Here is a 14,956-nt window from a genome sequence, read left to right on the forward strand (position 1 = left end):
CCAGAGAACCTGCCTCCACCGCCCTCTGAGGCAGAGAATTCCGCAGACTATTAGCTATAATAAGAGGTTGGACAAACATGGATTGTTTTCTTTGGAATGTCAGAGGATAAGGGGAGACCTGATAGAAGCTTATTAAAATGATGACGGGCATAGATAGGGTTGATAGTCAGAATATTTTTCCCAGTACGGAAATATTAAAGATTAGAGAGCATAGCTTTAACGTGAGCGGGGTAAAGTTTAAAGATGCATGGGGTATGTTTTTTTTACACAGAGTGGTGGGTGCCTGGAATGCACTGCCAGGGATGATGGTGAAAGTTGGTACAAAAGTAACTTTTAGATGGGCAAATTAATATGCAGGAAATGAATGGATATGGATCATATGGAGTTAGAGGGATACGGATCACATGCAGACAGGGGCAATTAGATTAATTTACGTCATATTCAGCTTGGATATCGTGAGGGCCTGTTCCTGTGCTGCATTATGTTCTCTATTATATTCTTGCCAAAATCTAATTGTTTTTGCAGCCGAACTTTGCTCATTTGCATTTAAACATTTACATTCCACTGTTCTTATTACTTCATTACTCCAAAGGGCGGCACGGTGGCGCAGCGGTAGAGTTGCTGCCTTACAGCGTCAGAGGCCCAGGTTTGATCTAGACGGTACTGTCCATATGGAGTTTGTATGTTATCCCTGTGACCATTTGGGTTTTTTCCAGTGCTCCAGTTTCCTCCCACACTCCAAAGACGCACACGTTTGTAGGTTAATTGGCTTTAGTAAAAATGTAAATTGTGCCTGGTGTGTTTGATAGTGTTAGAGTACTGGGAATGCTGGGCGTCGGGGACTATGTGGGCCGAAGGGCCTGTTTCCGTGCTGTATCTCTAAACTAAACTAATCAAAATCTTGGAGGAACGGACAGGAACATTTGCTATCTGTATTATGAGTATTAAAATAAAATCCCAAACCATGTTGTGTTACACCCACGCATTAACATGCAACTAAATGATGAGCTCAAGCTGTGTTCGATTGTCCTTAGGTAGATAACACAAAATACTGGAGTAATGCCCCTGTCCCACTTAGGAAACCTGAACGGAAACCTCTGGAGACTTTGTGCCCCACCCAAGGTTTCCGTGCGGTTCCCGGAGGTTGCAGGTGGTTGCCGGAGGTTGCAGGTAGTGGAAGCAGGTAGGGAGATTGACAAAAATCCTCCGGGAACCTCCAGGAACCGCACGGAAACCTTGGGTGGGGCGCAAAGTCTCCAGAGGTTTCCGTTCAGGTTTCCTAAGTGGGACGGGCATAACTCGGCGGGACAGGCAACATCTCTGGAGAGAAGGAATAGGTGACGTTTCGACCCGAAACGTCACTCATTCCTTCTCCAGAGACGCTGCCTGTCCCGCTGAGTTACTCCAGCATTTTGTCTCTACCTTTGATTTAAACCACCATCTGCAGTTCTTTTCTGCACACTGGGTTGTCCTTATTCCACTGTCGGCATTTTAGAAATACCCTGTAAAGGAATCTTATCTGGACCCAGCAGGGATGTTGTAGTGTGATTTGGATCCGTGCACTTGTTCAAAAACAATCATTATAACCTGTGCCATCTGTTTGGATAATTTCTTAAATTGCATGTTTGTAGTCCCAGTCAAGAAATCAGTAATTCAGTAATGTCGGCTTTGAAGATCTAAATTTACAGCCAAGTGTGACTATTTCTATTTTTCTGTATTGTTTCATTCTAGTACAACAACATTTTGGTGAAACCATGATTCCAGTGGGTGGGTTTGGGAAAATCGTTTAATTTTATAACTATAATAACTTCCTATATTATACCAACACCTGTAAAATGTACTACATATTTTAGTAAGGTAGTAAAAATTAAAATGATGGACTTGTGCAACTAGAATATTTTTTTCATAGCATTAATAACTCCATTTACCATTTTAATGGTATTTATTGTGATTAACGGAATCTGTATATATTTAAATAAACTTTCCTCTTTTTGGTCAGTGGTTGAGTATTTAATATATTTGATGAGACACCCAACCCCCTCCACCCCCAAAGATAGCATTCTGATTTGTATCATACTGAGAGCTAGCCCACCATTTTGTTTGTTTGTTTGGATGACTGCTTTAGTGGCTATGTAGTACCAGGAGTCTTTGATGTCTGATGTTGCAGTTCTGCTTAATGATTTTTGGGAACAATTCCAAGCTCCCTATTAGATCTTTTGAAAACTGCAGAAATTTGAAATTGTTCAGATTTGTTTATGCATTGAACAAAATTATTTAGAAAATGTAGCTGTAAGTTACTGAATAGTGTCATATGGCTGTAGTTGTCCATCAACAGGAAAAGATAGGTTACTATGTTCAGTAGTTTAGTTTAGAGATACAGCATGGAAGCAGGGCCTTCGGCCCACCGAGTCTGCACCGACCAACGATCCCTGCACATTAACACTATCCTACACACACTAGGAACAATTTACATTTATACCAATTCAATTAACCTACAAACCTGTGTGTCTTGAATGTGGGAGGTAACCGAAAATCTCGGAGTAAACTCACGCGGTCCACGGGGAAAATGTACAAACTCCGTACAGACAAGCACCTGTAGTCTGGATTGAACCTGGGTCTCCGGCACTGTAAGGCAGTAACTCTACCGCTGCGCACTGTCGCCCTAGAAAATAAATACTTGCAAATAAAATGAAGTCTATTTTCCTCGGCGTTCAACATTTACACCACTTGGAGCATTACTCTATATTTTAACAAAAAGGAATCGTAGGGATCTGTAGTTGAACTAAATTAATACTAAATGAGCTTAATGATTGTAATCATGTAAAGTCTTTCCACTGACTGGATCGCATACAGACAAAAGCTTCTCGCTGTACCTTGGTACATGTGGTTATAAACTAAACTACGACTTCCAAGTTTCAACAATATTTGTGCAAGGAACCGATAAATAAGTCGACTTGACTCTTGAAGTATCAGCTACAATATTTTTTATTCATTCCTTGCTATCAGCATATCTTGTTATTTTATACTGTGGAACCAATGTATTTTACCTTCAACTTGAGGGAAATGCATTGTAACGGTGGAATGCATTACTTTTTTTGTCTAAATTTTGAATGTTACTAAGGTTGTTTGCTGTCTTGGGCCAGAACCAGAATCATTCAGTGACTCATGATGGACTCCAAATTTCAAAAGCTACAGGCAAACAAAAATATTTAGTTTGGTGTCTGAAGTTCAGAAGGTCTGAAAAGGGTTCTGACCCAAAACGTCACCCATCCTTTTTCTTCAGAGATGCTGCTTGATCTGCTTAGTTACTCCAGCACTTTGTGTCCATCTTAGAAGTATTTAGTGACATTGCACCCTATCATCTTCACTGAGTATACTTACAGAAAAGAAAACCTGAGTTGAGTCAATGTATTTCAGATGGAACATGTCATTAATTTTTGTGTAGACTTATGTCACCGTCCTACCCTTCTCATCGAGTCATACAGGGTGGAAACAGGCCCTTTAGCCGAACCTGCCCATGCCAACCATTTACACTCATCCCACTTGCCTGTGTTTGGCCCATATCCCTGTAAACCTATCCTATCCTTATACCTGTCCAAATATCTTTTTAAACATTGCGATAGTACCCACCTCAACCATCTCCTCCGGCAGCTCCTTCCATATACCTACTACCATTTGTGTCAAATAAATTAAGTTGCTCTTCTGGTTCCAATTAAATATTTCCCCCTCACCCTAAACCTATGTCCTTTGGTTCGTGATTCCCCTATTCTGGATAAAAGATTCTATGCATTTAAACATATAACCATATAACAATTACAGCACGGAAACAGGCCATCTCGGCCCTACAAGTCCGTGCCGAACAACTTTTTTCCCTTATTTACTCAATCTATTCCTCTCATGATCTTATACACTTCTATGATATCACCCCTCATCTATCTGCACTACAAGGAATAAAGTCCCAGCCTGCCTTTGTAAACATTAGTCTCCCTAAAACTCAGGCCCTCGAGTCCTGCCAACATCCTAGTATCTCTTGTCTACACCCTTTCCAGCTTAACAACCTGTTTCCTATAACAGGGCGACCAAACCTGAACACAATACGCTAAATGTGGTCTCACCAATGTTGTGTACAACTGTAACATGAACTCCCAACTTTTATACTCCGACTGATGAAACCCAATATGCCAAAGGCCTCCTTGGCAACTCTCTTATCGACCTGTGATGCCACCTACAAGGAACTGTGTACCTGCATTCTTGAATCCCTCTGCTCTACCGCACTCTCCTGAGCCCTGTCATTCACCATGTGGGCCCTGCCCTGGGTAGACTTTCCAAAATGCACTACCCTGCACTTCTCTGTATTGCATTCCATCAACCATTCCTCTGCCCAACTGATCAAGACGCTGATGCAATTTTTGACAACCATCTTCACCATGTATAATACCACCTACTACTAATCATGCCTTGTATGTTCTCTTCCCCATCCTGTTTAGAAATGCCATCCCTGTCCCCCACTGCCCTTTTGTGTTTATTGAATTTCAAAGCCCATCACATCTCAGTGATGAATTTATCGAAAATTACTATAATAGCCAGTATTAATTGCATGAGATACATTTGGTATTCAATTTTAGTTTTGGAGTTTAGTGAAAATAGGATTAACAAATCAATGGAAGGCTGCCCTTCAGCCTACTGCAGCTACCACACCTGGAGTATTGCGTACAGTTTTGGTCTCATAATCTGAGAAAATACATTCTTGCCATAGAGGGAGTACAGAGAAGGTTCACCAGACAGATTCCTGGGATGTCAGGACTTTCATATGAAGAAAGACTGGATAGACTCGGCTTGTACTCGCTAGAATTTAGAAGATTGAGGGGGGATCTTATAGAAACGTACAAAATTCTTAAGGGGTTGGACAGGATAGATGCAGGAAGATTGTTCCCGATGTTGGGGAAGTCCAGAACAAGGGGTCACAGTCTAAGGATAAGGGGGAAGTCTTTTAGGACCGAGATGAGAAAAACATTTTTCACACAGAGAGTGGTGAATCTCTGGAATTCTCTGCCACATAAGGTAGATGAGGCCAGTTCATTGGCTATATTTAAGAGGGAGTTAGATGTGGCCCTTGTGGCTAAAGGTATCAGGGGGTATGGAGAGAAGGCAGGTACAGGATACTGAGTTGGATGATCAGCCATGATCATATTGAATGGCGGTGCAGGCTCGAAGGGCCGAAGGGCCTACTCCTGCACCTAATTTCTATGTTTCTATGGAGGTGAGCATTGCAAAGCTGGGTTGCATAAAATATGCTGACTGTATTTGAAACCATTTTGTCTTTCAGAGCGGGCTCAGCTGCCCAGAAACATGATTGAGAACAGCATGTTTGAAGAAGAGCCGGACATAGTGAATTTGGGCAAAGATTCACGTCTTCATCCTCTGGAACCAGATGAAATTGAATATGAGCCACGGAGTTCACGGTTGCTTGTGCGTGGTTTGGGCGAACATGATCTGGACGACGAGGAGGAGGATTATGAATCGTCTGCAAGGTTGCTGGGCATATCATTCATGAACAGGAGTTCCAACCATCGCGGCAACATGCCAGGAGCTTATAGCCATGAAGCATCAAGTGGGTCTTGTTCGATACCCACTGGTCGGACCATACTTGTTGGTGCATTTGTTGTGGTGATTATACTTTCTATATCAATGGTGGTCTACTTTCTGCCAAAATGCACCTTCACCAAAGAAGGCTGCCACAAAAAGAACATGAAGTTAACACTCGTGTATCCGTTAGCAACCAATGGGCAGCCCTTTCCTTGGCCAAAGATGAGGTTGCCAAGTGCTGTGGTACCAGTGCACTATAATCTTAATTTACATCCCAATCTTACCACCCTGAATTTTACGGGCTCTGTGCAGATAAGCCTTCTAATCAAAGAAGATACAGACAACATCACTCTTCACAGCATGGGTCTCAAAATCACCGAGGCAACCTTTACTCCAGAAACAACCAAGCAGCCTCAGAATGTCCAGGTTTTGGAGTATCCTCTACATCGGCAAATCGCAATCAAGTTTAACACCATGCTATCAAAAGGAGAAAAGTATACCCTGAACCTGACATATTCAGCTAATTTGTCCGATGGTTTGTCTGGATTTTACAAAGGCACTTATCAAATTAAAAACAAGACCAGGTAAGCCAACTTCTGGTAAGCAAAATATGAGGTCCGACCTTTCTGTCCTCTGCCTCCTCCATGGCCAGAGCGACTCCCACCGAAAATTGGAGGAGCAGCACCTCATATTTCGCTTGGGCAGTTTACACCCCAGCGGTATGAACATTGACTTCTCCAATTTCAGGTGGTCCTTGCTTTCTTCCTCCTTCCCCTCCCCTTCCCAGCTCTCCCACAGACCACTGTCTCCGCCTCTTCCTTTCTTCTTCCCGCCCCACCTCCACATCAGTCTGAAGAAGGGTCTCGACCCGAAACGTCACCTACTCCTTCGCTCCATAGATGCTGCCTCACCTGCTGAGTTTCTCCAGCATTTTTGTCTACTTCGATTTTTCCAGCATCTGCAGTTCTTTCTTAAACAGGCAGAGGAGATTAGTTTAACGTCATTGCGTTGGGCAACCGACATTGTCAGCTGAAGGGCCTGTTTCTGCACTGTACTGTTCTGTCATAAGTATACTAGAGGAATACCTGGGATTGGTATGAGGAAAGGCTTGACACAATGCTTGTATCTGGTGGAATAAAGGATGATACAGTTGAAATGCACAAGATCCTGAGGGGTTTTGATCTATTGGATTTGGAGAAGATGTTTCCTCTTTTGGGAGTCTAGAGCCAATGCCATTATTTAATAATATGGAGCCACCTATTTAAGACCAGATTTTTGTCTTTGAGGAAAAGAGCTCCAAAGATACACACTCCTCAGAGGATGGTGAATGCAGAGACTTTGAATATCAGGATGTGGGAATGCAAAGTTACGGTTACATTCAGAACAGCTATTATCAATGATGAAATATCTTGAGGGGCTGTGAGGCCCACTAATCTAAATGTTTGGAAATTACTACACCAGAGGGTTGTTGGAAACTGAAATCCATTGATCTTTGAAATCGGGGAATCAATATTCACAGGGATATAATGCAGTGTGGAAATATAAATAAGGTTCAGGATTAATCATGATACTGAATGATGGAATAGGTTTAAGTGAATGGCTAACCTGCACCTGCTTCTGTCTCTAACGCTCTTATTTCTTCATTACAGAATATTGGCAGCCACACAGTTTGAACCATTCGCTGCACGAAATGCCTTCCCATGCTTTGATGAACCAGCATTTAAGGCCACGTTTAGGATTTCAATAAAAAGGGATGCTGACCACATCTCCTTATCCAATATGCCAAAGGTACCTTTAAAGAGAAGTTTAAATCTTTTAATTAACATGCTGCAAAACAAAATATTCTGGGTTTTGGTGGAGCAAGCTCTATTGAGTTTTGGTTTTGCCAAAAATGGCTGGTGGTGTGAGCTTCTCACTGCATGGCAACAGCAATGTGGCATCTGGGACCTTGGTAACAACTCAACACATTGTATCAAACAATTCAATGAAATTAGACCACAGAAAAACAAACATGAATGATAGAGGAGGGTGATATATGGCTGATGAATTAATGATCAGATCAACTACAGGAAATGAAATAGATCAAATGTAAAGTGAGTGTCCATCGTAACCTGTATCTCAGTGCAAAATCAATGCATTGAGAGGAGGAACATTAGAAAATGATTGAAATTAAAAAAATAAAATAAATACCCTACAATTAGGTGACATTTGAAGTTGAAATGGTTACTCAATGAAATATGGCTTGTCCAACTCCACCACCTTTTGGGAGTGTTAATCAGTTCATAGATATCTAACATCAATTCTGTTTTAAATACAATCTTCTCGACAAAGCCTTAATGAAGGATTTTTATTGGCAGTAATTTGCTTGAAACACTTGCAGTAAAATGTATGTGCTTTAGTTAATTATGAATGCATGTTGTGTCATAACAAATGAACCTCCCCTATTAAAAATGGTTCTGAGGAAGCTGTGGTCCTTTGAACAGCTATCTGCAGGAACCAAGACTGCACCAGTGCTAGTTGCTTGCTATTAATAATCATACCGGGGCATATTGCAGTTTCTGCTTCTGCTCCTGTGAGCGGTGGACATCTTGATCTGCATACTTGAGCATGAAAATTGTCCACTGATCCTATAGTTCTTCATCATATTGTGTGTGTATATACTTATTTTGATTCCAATAAACTATTAATTTTACGACAGTGGAAAAATACAATTTTTTTTCTTTTCAAAAATATTTTTTATCGATGTACATGTAACCATTTTTTGACTTTATACCACTAAGTGTTAACTAAATATACTGTTAAAATTCTTGAAGTTAACTTTTATTTTAATTTGCATTGTGTTGTTCATATTGTCATTTGACAATTTCCTTGATAGTATTTGGCTCCCAACTTAATAAAGACCGAAACCTTTGTCCTCAGCCCCCATCTTATGATTAACATCAACTTGTTCACAATCATGGCATCGTTTGTCGCTATAATGAACGACAGATCGCACACATGCGCCATTTAAAAATAAACCACCCATTTCTGGTGATGTTTCTGCCCCTATGTTAGCTCTCATTCTGCTGAATCTTTCAATATCTTTTTGTAGCCTCTAGACTTAACATATCTGATACACCACCAGCTAGCTTCCCTGGGTCTATGTGCTGTAAAGTTAAAGCCAGCTACAATCTGCTCCCTGCGTCCTAACTATTAGCACGTGCAAAATCAACCACCCCTATTGTTGTTGACACTGTTTGTTAACAGAAGGTAAAATAGGTTTTTCTTCTTTTTCAAATCTAAAATTGCTTGTCCTTTACTCTCCTTGTCCTTTCTTTATTTAATCCTTCAAACATCTGAAAAATAACTATTATTCTCTTGATCATTGTGCTATACCATAAGGTGGAATGTTCTTGTCAAACATGTCTGCCTTTTTTCTCCTGTTCCCCACTGTCCTCTTGCAGCAACAGAGGGTTTGGTTTCATTCTCCAGAGTTGTACTTGAGCAAACTTTTAAATGAACAAAATAATTATTTGGAATATATTCTTTTTTGACAAGCCACGATTTTTAAACTGCAGTATATGGTGTTTAAAAACCCCATGATATTTTCATTGACATTAACTCCATTATTCTGTAATCTGTTCTAGAATACCACAACTTCATTGGCCAATGGGATTTATCAAGATACATTTACGACAAGTGTAAAAATGAGCACTTACTTGGTAGCCTTTATTGTTGCTAATTTGACAAGCATCAGTAATAAGACTGCAGGTGGAACTCTGGTAAGTCCTTAAATAAAACAAAACGTAAAGTAAGCAGCACTATTTATTACCCATCCCATTTCCTCAAAGAAGATAGAAGCTATATTTAAGAGGGAGTTAGATGTGGCCCTTGTGGCTAAAGGGATCGGGGGTATGGAGAGAAGGCAGGTACAGGATACTGAGTTGGATGATCAGCCATGATCATATTGAATGGCGGTGCAGGCTCGAAGGGCCGAATGGCCTACTCCTGCACCTATTTTCTATGTTTCTATGGTGCTTCTCCTTAATTCTTTGCAGTTATTATACCAGGGTTTTCATTTTAATAGTGGTTGAGAATTTCAGGAAACTGACCAACATTGAAGAAGGATTGGATGTTATATGGATCCAAATCAAGAGGATATACGAATTGAAATGATCTCAATGTTGTTGTGCGTAAGAAGGAACTGCAGATGCTGGTTTAAACCGAAGATAGACACAAAGCTGGAGTAACTCAGCGGGACAGGCAGCATCTCTGGAGAGAAGGAACGGGTGATGTTTCGGATCGAGACCCTTCTTCAGATTGGTTAGGGGGAAGGGAAACGAGAGATATAGATGGTGATGTGGAGAGTTAAAGAACAATGAATTAAAGAGATGCAAAAAAGTAATGATTATAAAGGAAACAAGCCATTGTAAGCTGTTTGTAGGGTGAAAATGAGAAGTTAGTGTGACTTGGGTGGGGGAGGGATAGAGAGAGAGGGAATGCTGGGGTTATCCGAAGTGAGAGAAATCAATATTCATACCACTGGGCTGTAAGCTGCCCAAGCAAAATATGAGATGCTGTTCATCCCATTTGCGTTTAGCCTCACTCTGACAATGGAGGAGAGAGAGGACAGAAAGGTCTGTGCAGGAATGGGAAGAATTAAAGTGTCCAGGAACCGGGTGATCAGGTTGGTTTTCGCAGGCTGAGCAAAGGTGTTCTGTGAAACGATCGCCCAGTCTGCGTTTGGTCTCGCCAATGTACGAGTCCACATCTTGAACAACGGTAGAGTAGAGGATACAGTAGAGGAGGATGGAGGAGGTGCAAGTGAACCTCTGCCTAACCTGAAAGGACTGTCGGGGTCCCTGGACAGAGTCGAGCGAGGAGGTGTAGCGACAGATGTTGCATCTTCTGCGGTTGCTGGGGAAGGCACCTGGGGAGGGGGTGCTTTGGGTGGGAAGGGATGAGTGAAACAGAGTTGCTGAGGGAATGGTCTCTGCGGAAGGCGGAAAGGGGCGGAGATGAGAAAATGTGACTAATGGTGGGATCCCGTTGGAGGTGGCGGAAACTTTGGAGGATTATGTGTTGTATGCGACGGCTGATGGGGTGGAAGGTAAGGACTAGGGGGACTCTGTCTCTGCTGCGACTAGGGTGAGGGGGAGCAAGGGCAGAGCTGTGGGGTACTGAGGAGACACTAATGAGGGCATCACCTATGATGTGAAAGGGGAAACCCTGTTTCCTAAAGAATGAGGACCTCAGCTGTTCTAGTATAGATGACTTCATCTTGGGTGCAGATGCGGCGTAGACGGAGGAATTGTGAGTGGAGGATAGAGTCTTTGCAGGAGGCAAGGTGGGAAGAAGTGTAGTTGAGATAGTTGTGGGAGTCGGTGGGTTTGTAATAGACGTCAGTCAATAGTCTATTTCTTGTGATGGAGACCGTGAGATCAAGAAAGGGGAGGGTGGTGTCGGAGATGGTCCAAGTAAATTGAGTGCAGGATGAAAATTGATGGTGAAGTTGATGAAGTCCATGAGTTTTGCATGGGTGCAGGAAGTAGCACCTATGCAGCCGTCAATGCAACAGAGATAGAGTTCAGGATGGGGCCAGCATACATCTGGAACAGGGTTTGTCCAATGTACCTTACATAGAGGCAGGCATAGCTGGGGCCCATGCCGGGGCCTTGGACTTGGAGGGAGAATTTCTTTGGGTGAGGACCAGCTCTGCTAGGCAGAGTCGAGTGTTGGTAGAGGGAAATTGGATGGTTCATTTGTCGAGGAAGGCCTTCCTGGTGGGGGATGGAGGTGTAGAGTGGCTGAGTATCCATAGTAAAGATGAGGTTGTGGGGGTTCGGAAAGCGGAAGTCATTAAAGAAATGAAAGGCATGTGAGGTATCTTGGACATAGGTCTGGTGAGATTGGACCAGGGGGGATAGGATGGAGTCGAGGTACGTGGAAATCATTTCCGTGGGACAGGAGCAGGCAGAAACGATGGGTCTGCCAGGCCGGTTGTGTTTGTGGATTTTGGGGATACGGAATGTGTGGGGCTGGGAAATGATAAGGTTGGAGGCTGTGGAAGGCAGACAGCCCGAAGTGATTAAAGCAGTAATGGGGTTTGAGATTAAGACCTGGTGCTCACCTGTGGGATCATGGTCCAAGGATAAGTAGAGGTCAGCACGCCAGACTACCATGGCACCTTCCTTGGTTTGATTATAATGTCAAGGTTGTTGCAGAGTGAGTGGAGGGCTGTACGTTCAGAGGGGGGGAGGTAGGAGTAGGTAAGGGGAGTGGAGAAGTTGAGATGTTTGATGTCACACCAGCAATTAGAAATGAAGAGGTCTAGAGAGGGTAGAAGGCTGTTCTGGGGAGTCCAAGAGGAGGGGGACTGGTGGAGACGGGAGAAGGTGTCATCAATGGGTGGTGAGGGCTCCTTCCCGTAGAGAAAGGCACGGAGGCAACGGAAGAGAAGCTCTACATCGTGACGGACCTGGAACTCGTTGAGGTGGGGGCGGAGGGGAACGAAGGCGAGGCCTCTGTTGGGGACAGACCAGTCCATATCAGAAAGAGGGAGGTCGGGGGGAATGGTCAAGACATAACAAGGGTGCGGGTTGTGGTCAGAGAAGGGCCAGGGAGTGGACAAAGGCCGAGGCGAGATCTGGTGGGGGGGGGGGGGGGAGGGATGTTGGGTGTTCAGAGAGGAGGGGGGAGGTGGGGTGTGGTTGGGGTAACCTGGTTAAAAGGGGGGGGGGGATGGGAAGAAGATGACCCATCACTACTACGGTTCCCTGTAGGAGGGGAGGAGGGGGAGCAGTAGGACTCAGCAGAGTTAGACCACGTGCTGTTGCAGTCTGCATCGTGGAGGTTGTGGGCCTGGTGCTGAGCCTAAACTCAGATGAGGCCCGCTGGTGGGTGGTGAAGAGGCGAGGGTCAGCGGAGTCGCTGGTGGAGACCGGTGGTGAGCTGGAGTGGAGATGCAGGTCGGCAGAGGGCAGCATTGGTTGCCACGGGGAGACAATGAAGGTCGGGGACAGTGGTGGCCCCAGGGAGGCGGGTGAAAGTCCACAGCAGCAGCAGCAGCAGCAGCAGCAGTTTCGGTGGTCCGGGCCTGGCATCGGCCGGCAAGGCGGTGAAAGTTAAAGAGGCAGTGGGTGTTGGTGGTGCTCCTCGTGGTGGCCATCTCAGCCTTGTGGTGTTCGGGCAGGCCGCGCGATCTAGTGATGGAGCCCCGGGTCTGCGGGAGGTCGAGTCGAGGAGTGTCGGTGGAGGGACCAGTTTGGAGGCGGGCAAGTTTGCGATCCTTGGTAGAGTCCAGGTAGGCAAGGAAGCGTTTGTTGAGGGAGTAGACCCTTTGAACTACAGTTGGGGTCCATTGCAGGTCTGGGTGAATGAGACCCGGAACTGCTTGAGAGTCAGATCGAGGGCCTACTGGTGCATTGCATCGTAGCTAGTGTAGAACGCAGGGCACTGAAGGCAAACTGTTGTGAAAAGCAGCAGACCTGTTGGTACCTGTAATCCGGGTTGGATTACAAACAAACCTGTTTATCTTAGGTACACAAAAATGCTGGAGAAACTCAGCAGGTGCAGCAGCATCTATGGAGCGAAGGAAATAGGCGACGTTTCGGGCATTTTTGTGTACCTTCGATCTTCCAGCATCTGCAGTTCCTTCTTGAACAACCTGTTTATCTCTGAAGAAGGGTTTCGGCCCGAAACGTCGCCTATTTCCTTCGCTCCATAGATGCTGCTGCACCCGCTGAGTTTCCCCAGCAATTTTGTGTACCTGTTTATCTTGTTGGTTGAGATTCCAAGGTACTTGCAAAGTAACAATGGTAGGAGAATTAACCTGGAATGCGTCAACCTGAATGCAGAAAAATATTTTCCGCTTGACTTTGCATCAATTTGGATGCAGATTCGTGCAAGCTCTAACTTTAGGATTGAGGATAATTTAGAGGGAAGCATCTAGTCACCATCCTGTTCTCCTCATCACTGTTCATGTTCCATGTTAACTCGATGAAACTCCGTTTTGAACTAATTTGATCTTTTGTTGCTCTGTTCCCTCTGGGCACAATGGAAAAGCACAGCCAGAATTTTAACAATGTTTGTCTTTCTGTGGAAGCAGAGGTTTGTCTTCAAGGCTGGTGTACTTATTCCACATTGGCTTTATAATAATTCTCATCACCTTGAATCTGACTAGGTGTCTGTGTATGCTGTTCCTGACAAGATGGATCAAATGGATTATGCATTAGAAGCAACAGTGAAACTTCTGAACTTTTATGAGAACTTCTTCAGTATAGCTTACCCCTTAAAGAAACTAGGTAAGGTAAAATAAAAAATATTTTGTACTGGAATCTTATTAAGCTGACTGACTGCAATCATATGAACTTTGGAACATTGCATGTTGTGCTTTGAGTTAAAATTGTTAAAACTAAATCATGCGTATAATCTTGCTTGCTGAAAAGACAGAGTAACACTGAATCTGGTATGCTCAAGACTTTGGTGTTGGACTGGGAGATTTTCTGGCATGTTGTATCTTCAAACCATTTTACTTTTTTTAGATGCCATCCAGTAGTATTATTAATGTTCCAGTGAGCCCAATCGGGGGAGCAAGGAAACAGAATGCCAGTAAACTTAAAGGGAAGTGGAAATGTAACTACATTTGTGGTGAAAATAGGTAAAATGAGGAGCCAAGGAAAAGGTGCAATGAGTAAGATTGTAACCTTTCATCTCCATGTGCTTGGCACACATTCATTATAAACCCCTGGGATGAAAGTCATAGGGGGGGCAAATGGAAATCTATTTTAGCAGACTATCCATTTCCTGAAAAACAAATGTTGATCATTGCGAGAAACAGAAATTAAAATAAACAAAAAAAAATATACAAATTGAATGCAGGGGGAACCCAGCAAGGCAACATCTGTGATGGGAATGGTCAGACAACATTTCAGGTCAAGATCCTTCTGAAGCCACAGTCTTAGAATAAAGGGGAGGTAATTTAAGACTGGGGTGAGAAAAAACTTTTTCACCCAGAGAGTTGTGAATTTATGGAATTCCCTGTCACAGAGGGCAGTGGAGGCCAAATCACTGGATGGATTTAAGAGAGAGTTCGATGGAGCTCTAGGGGCTAGTGGAGTCAAGGGATATGGGGAGAAGGCAGGCACGGGTTATTGATAGGGGACGATCAGCCATGATCACATTGAATGGCGGTGCTGGCTCGAAGGGCCGAATGGCCTCCTCCTGCACCTATTTTCTATGTTTCTATGTTTCTAAGACTCTTAAGCTGTATACAACATATATGTTATGGGGAAAAACATTATTTAAAGGTTGGAGACTTTAATTTATTGTTAATATTTTACAGGTGCATTTTGCATATTCTGTTTAGATTAGTTTATTATTGTTACTTGTA

General features: G+C 43.5%; 1 protein-coding gene across 1 annotated transcript in view; it reads left to right on the plus strand.

Annotated features, from left to right (window-relative positions):
• LOC116970807 (leucyl and cystinyl aminopeptidase) overlaps nucleotides 1-14,956 on the plus strand; it is a 102,312-nt gene that overhangs the window by 27,448 nt on the left and 59,908 nt on the right. The window contains exons 2-5 of the mRNA XM_033017355.1: nucleotides 5,327-6,170; nucleotides 7,236-7,374; nucleotides 9,213-9,347; nucleotides 13,748-13,868. Coding sequence (XP_032873246.1) covers nucleotides 5,327-6,170; nucleotides 7,236-7,374; nucleotides 9,213-9,347; nucleotides 13,748-13,868 — 1,239 coding nt within the window. The remainder of the gene's footprint in view (nucleotides 1-5,326; nucleotides 6,171-7,235; nucleotides 7,375-9,212; nucleotides 9,348-13,747; nucleotides 13,869-14,956) is intronic.

This window comes from Amblyraja radiata, chromosome 3, assembly GCF_010909765.2.
Source record: "Amblyraja radiata isolate CabotCenter1 chromosome 3, sAmbRad1.1.pri, whole genome shotgun sequence".
Taxonomy (NCBI): Eukaryota; Metazoa; Chordata; class Chondrichthyes; order Rajiformes; family Rajidae; genus Amblyraja; species Amblyraja radiata.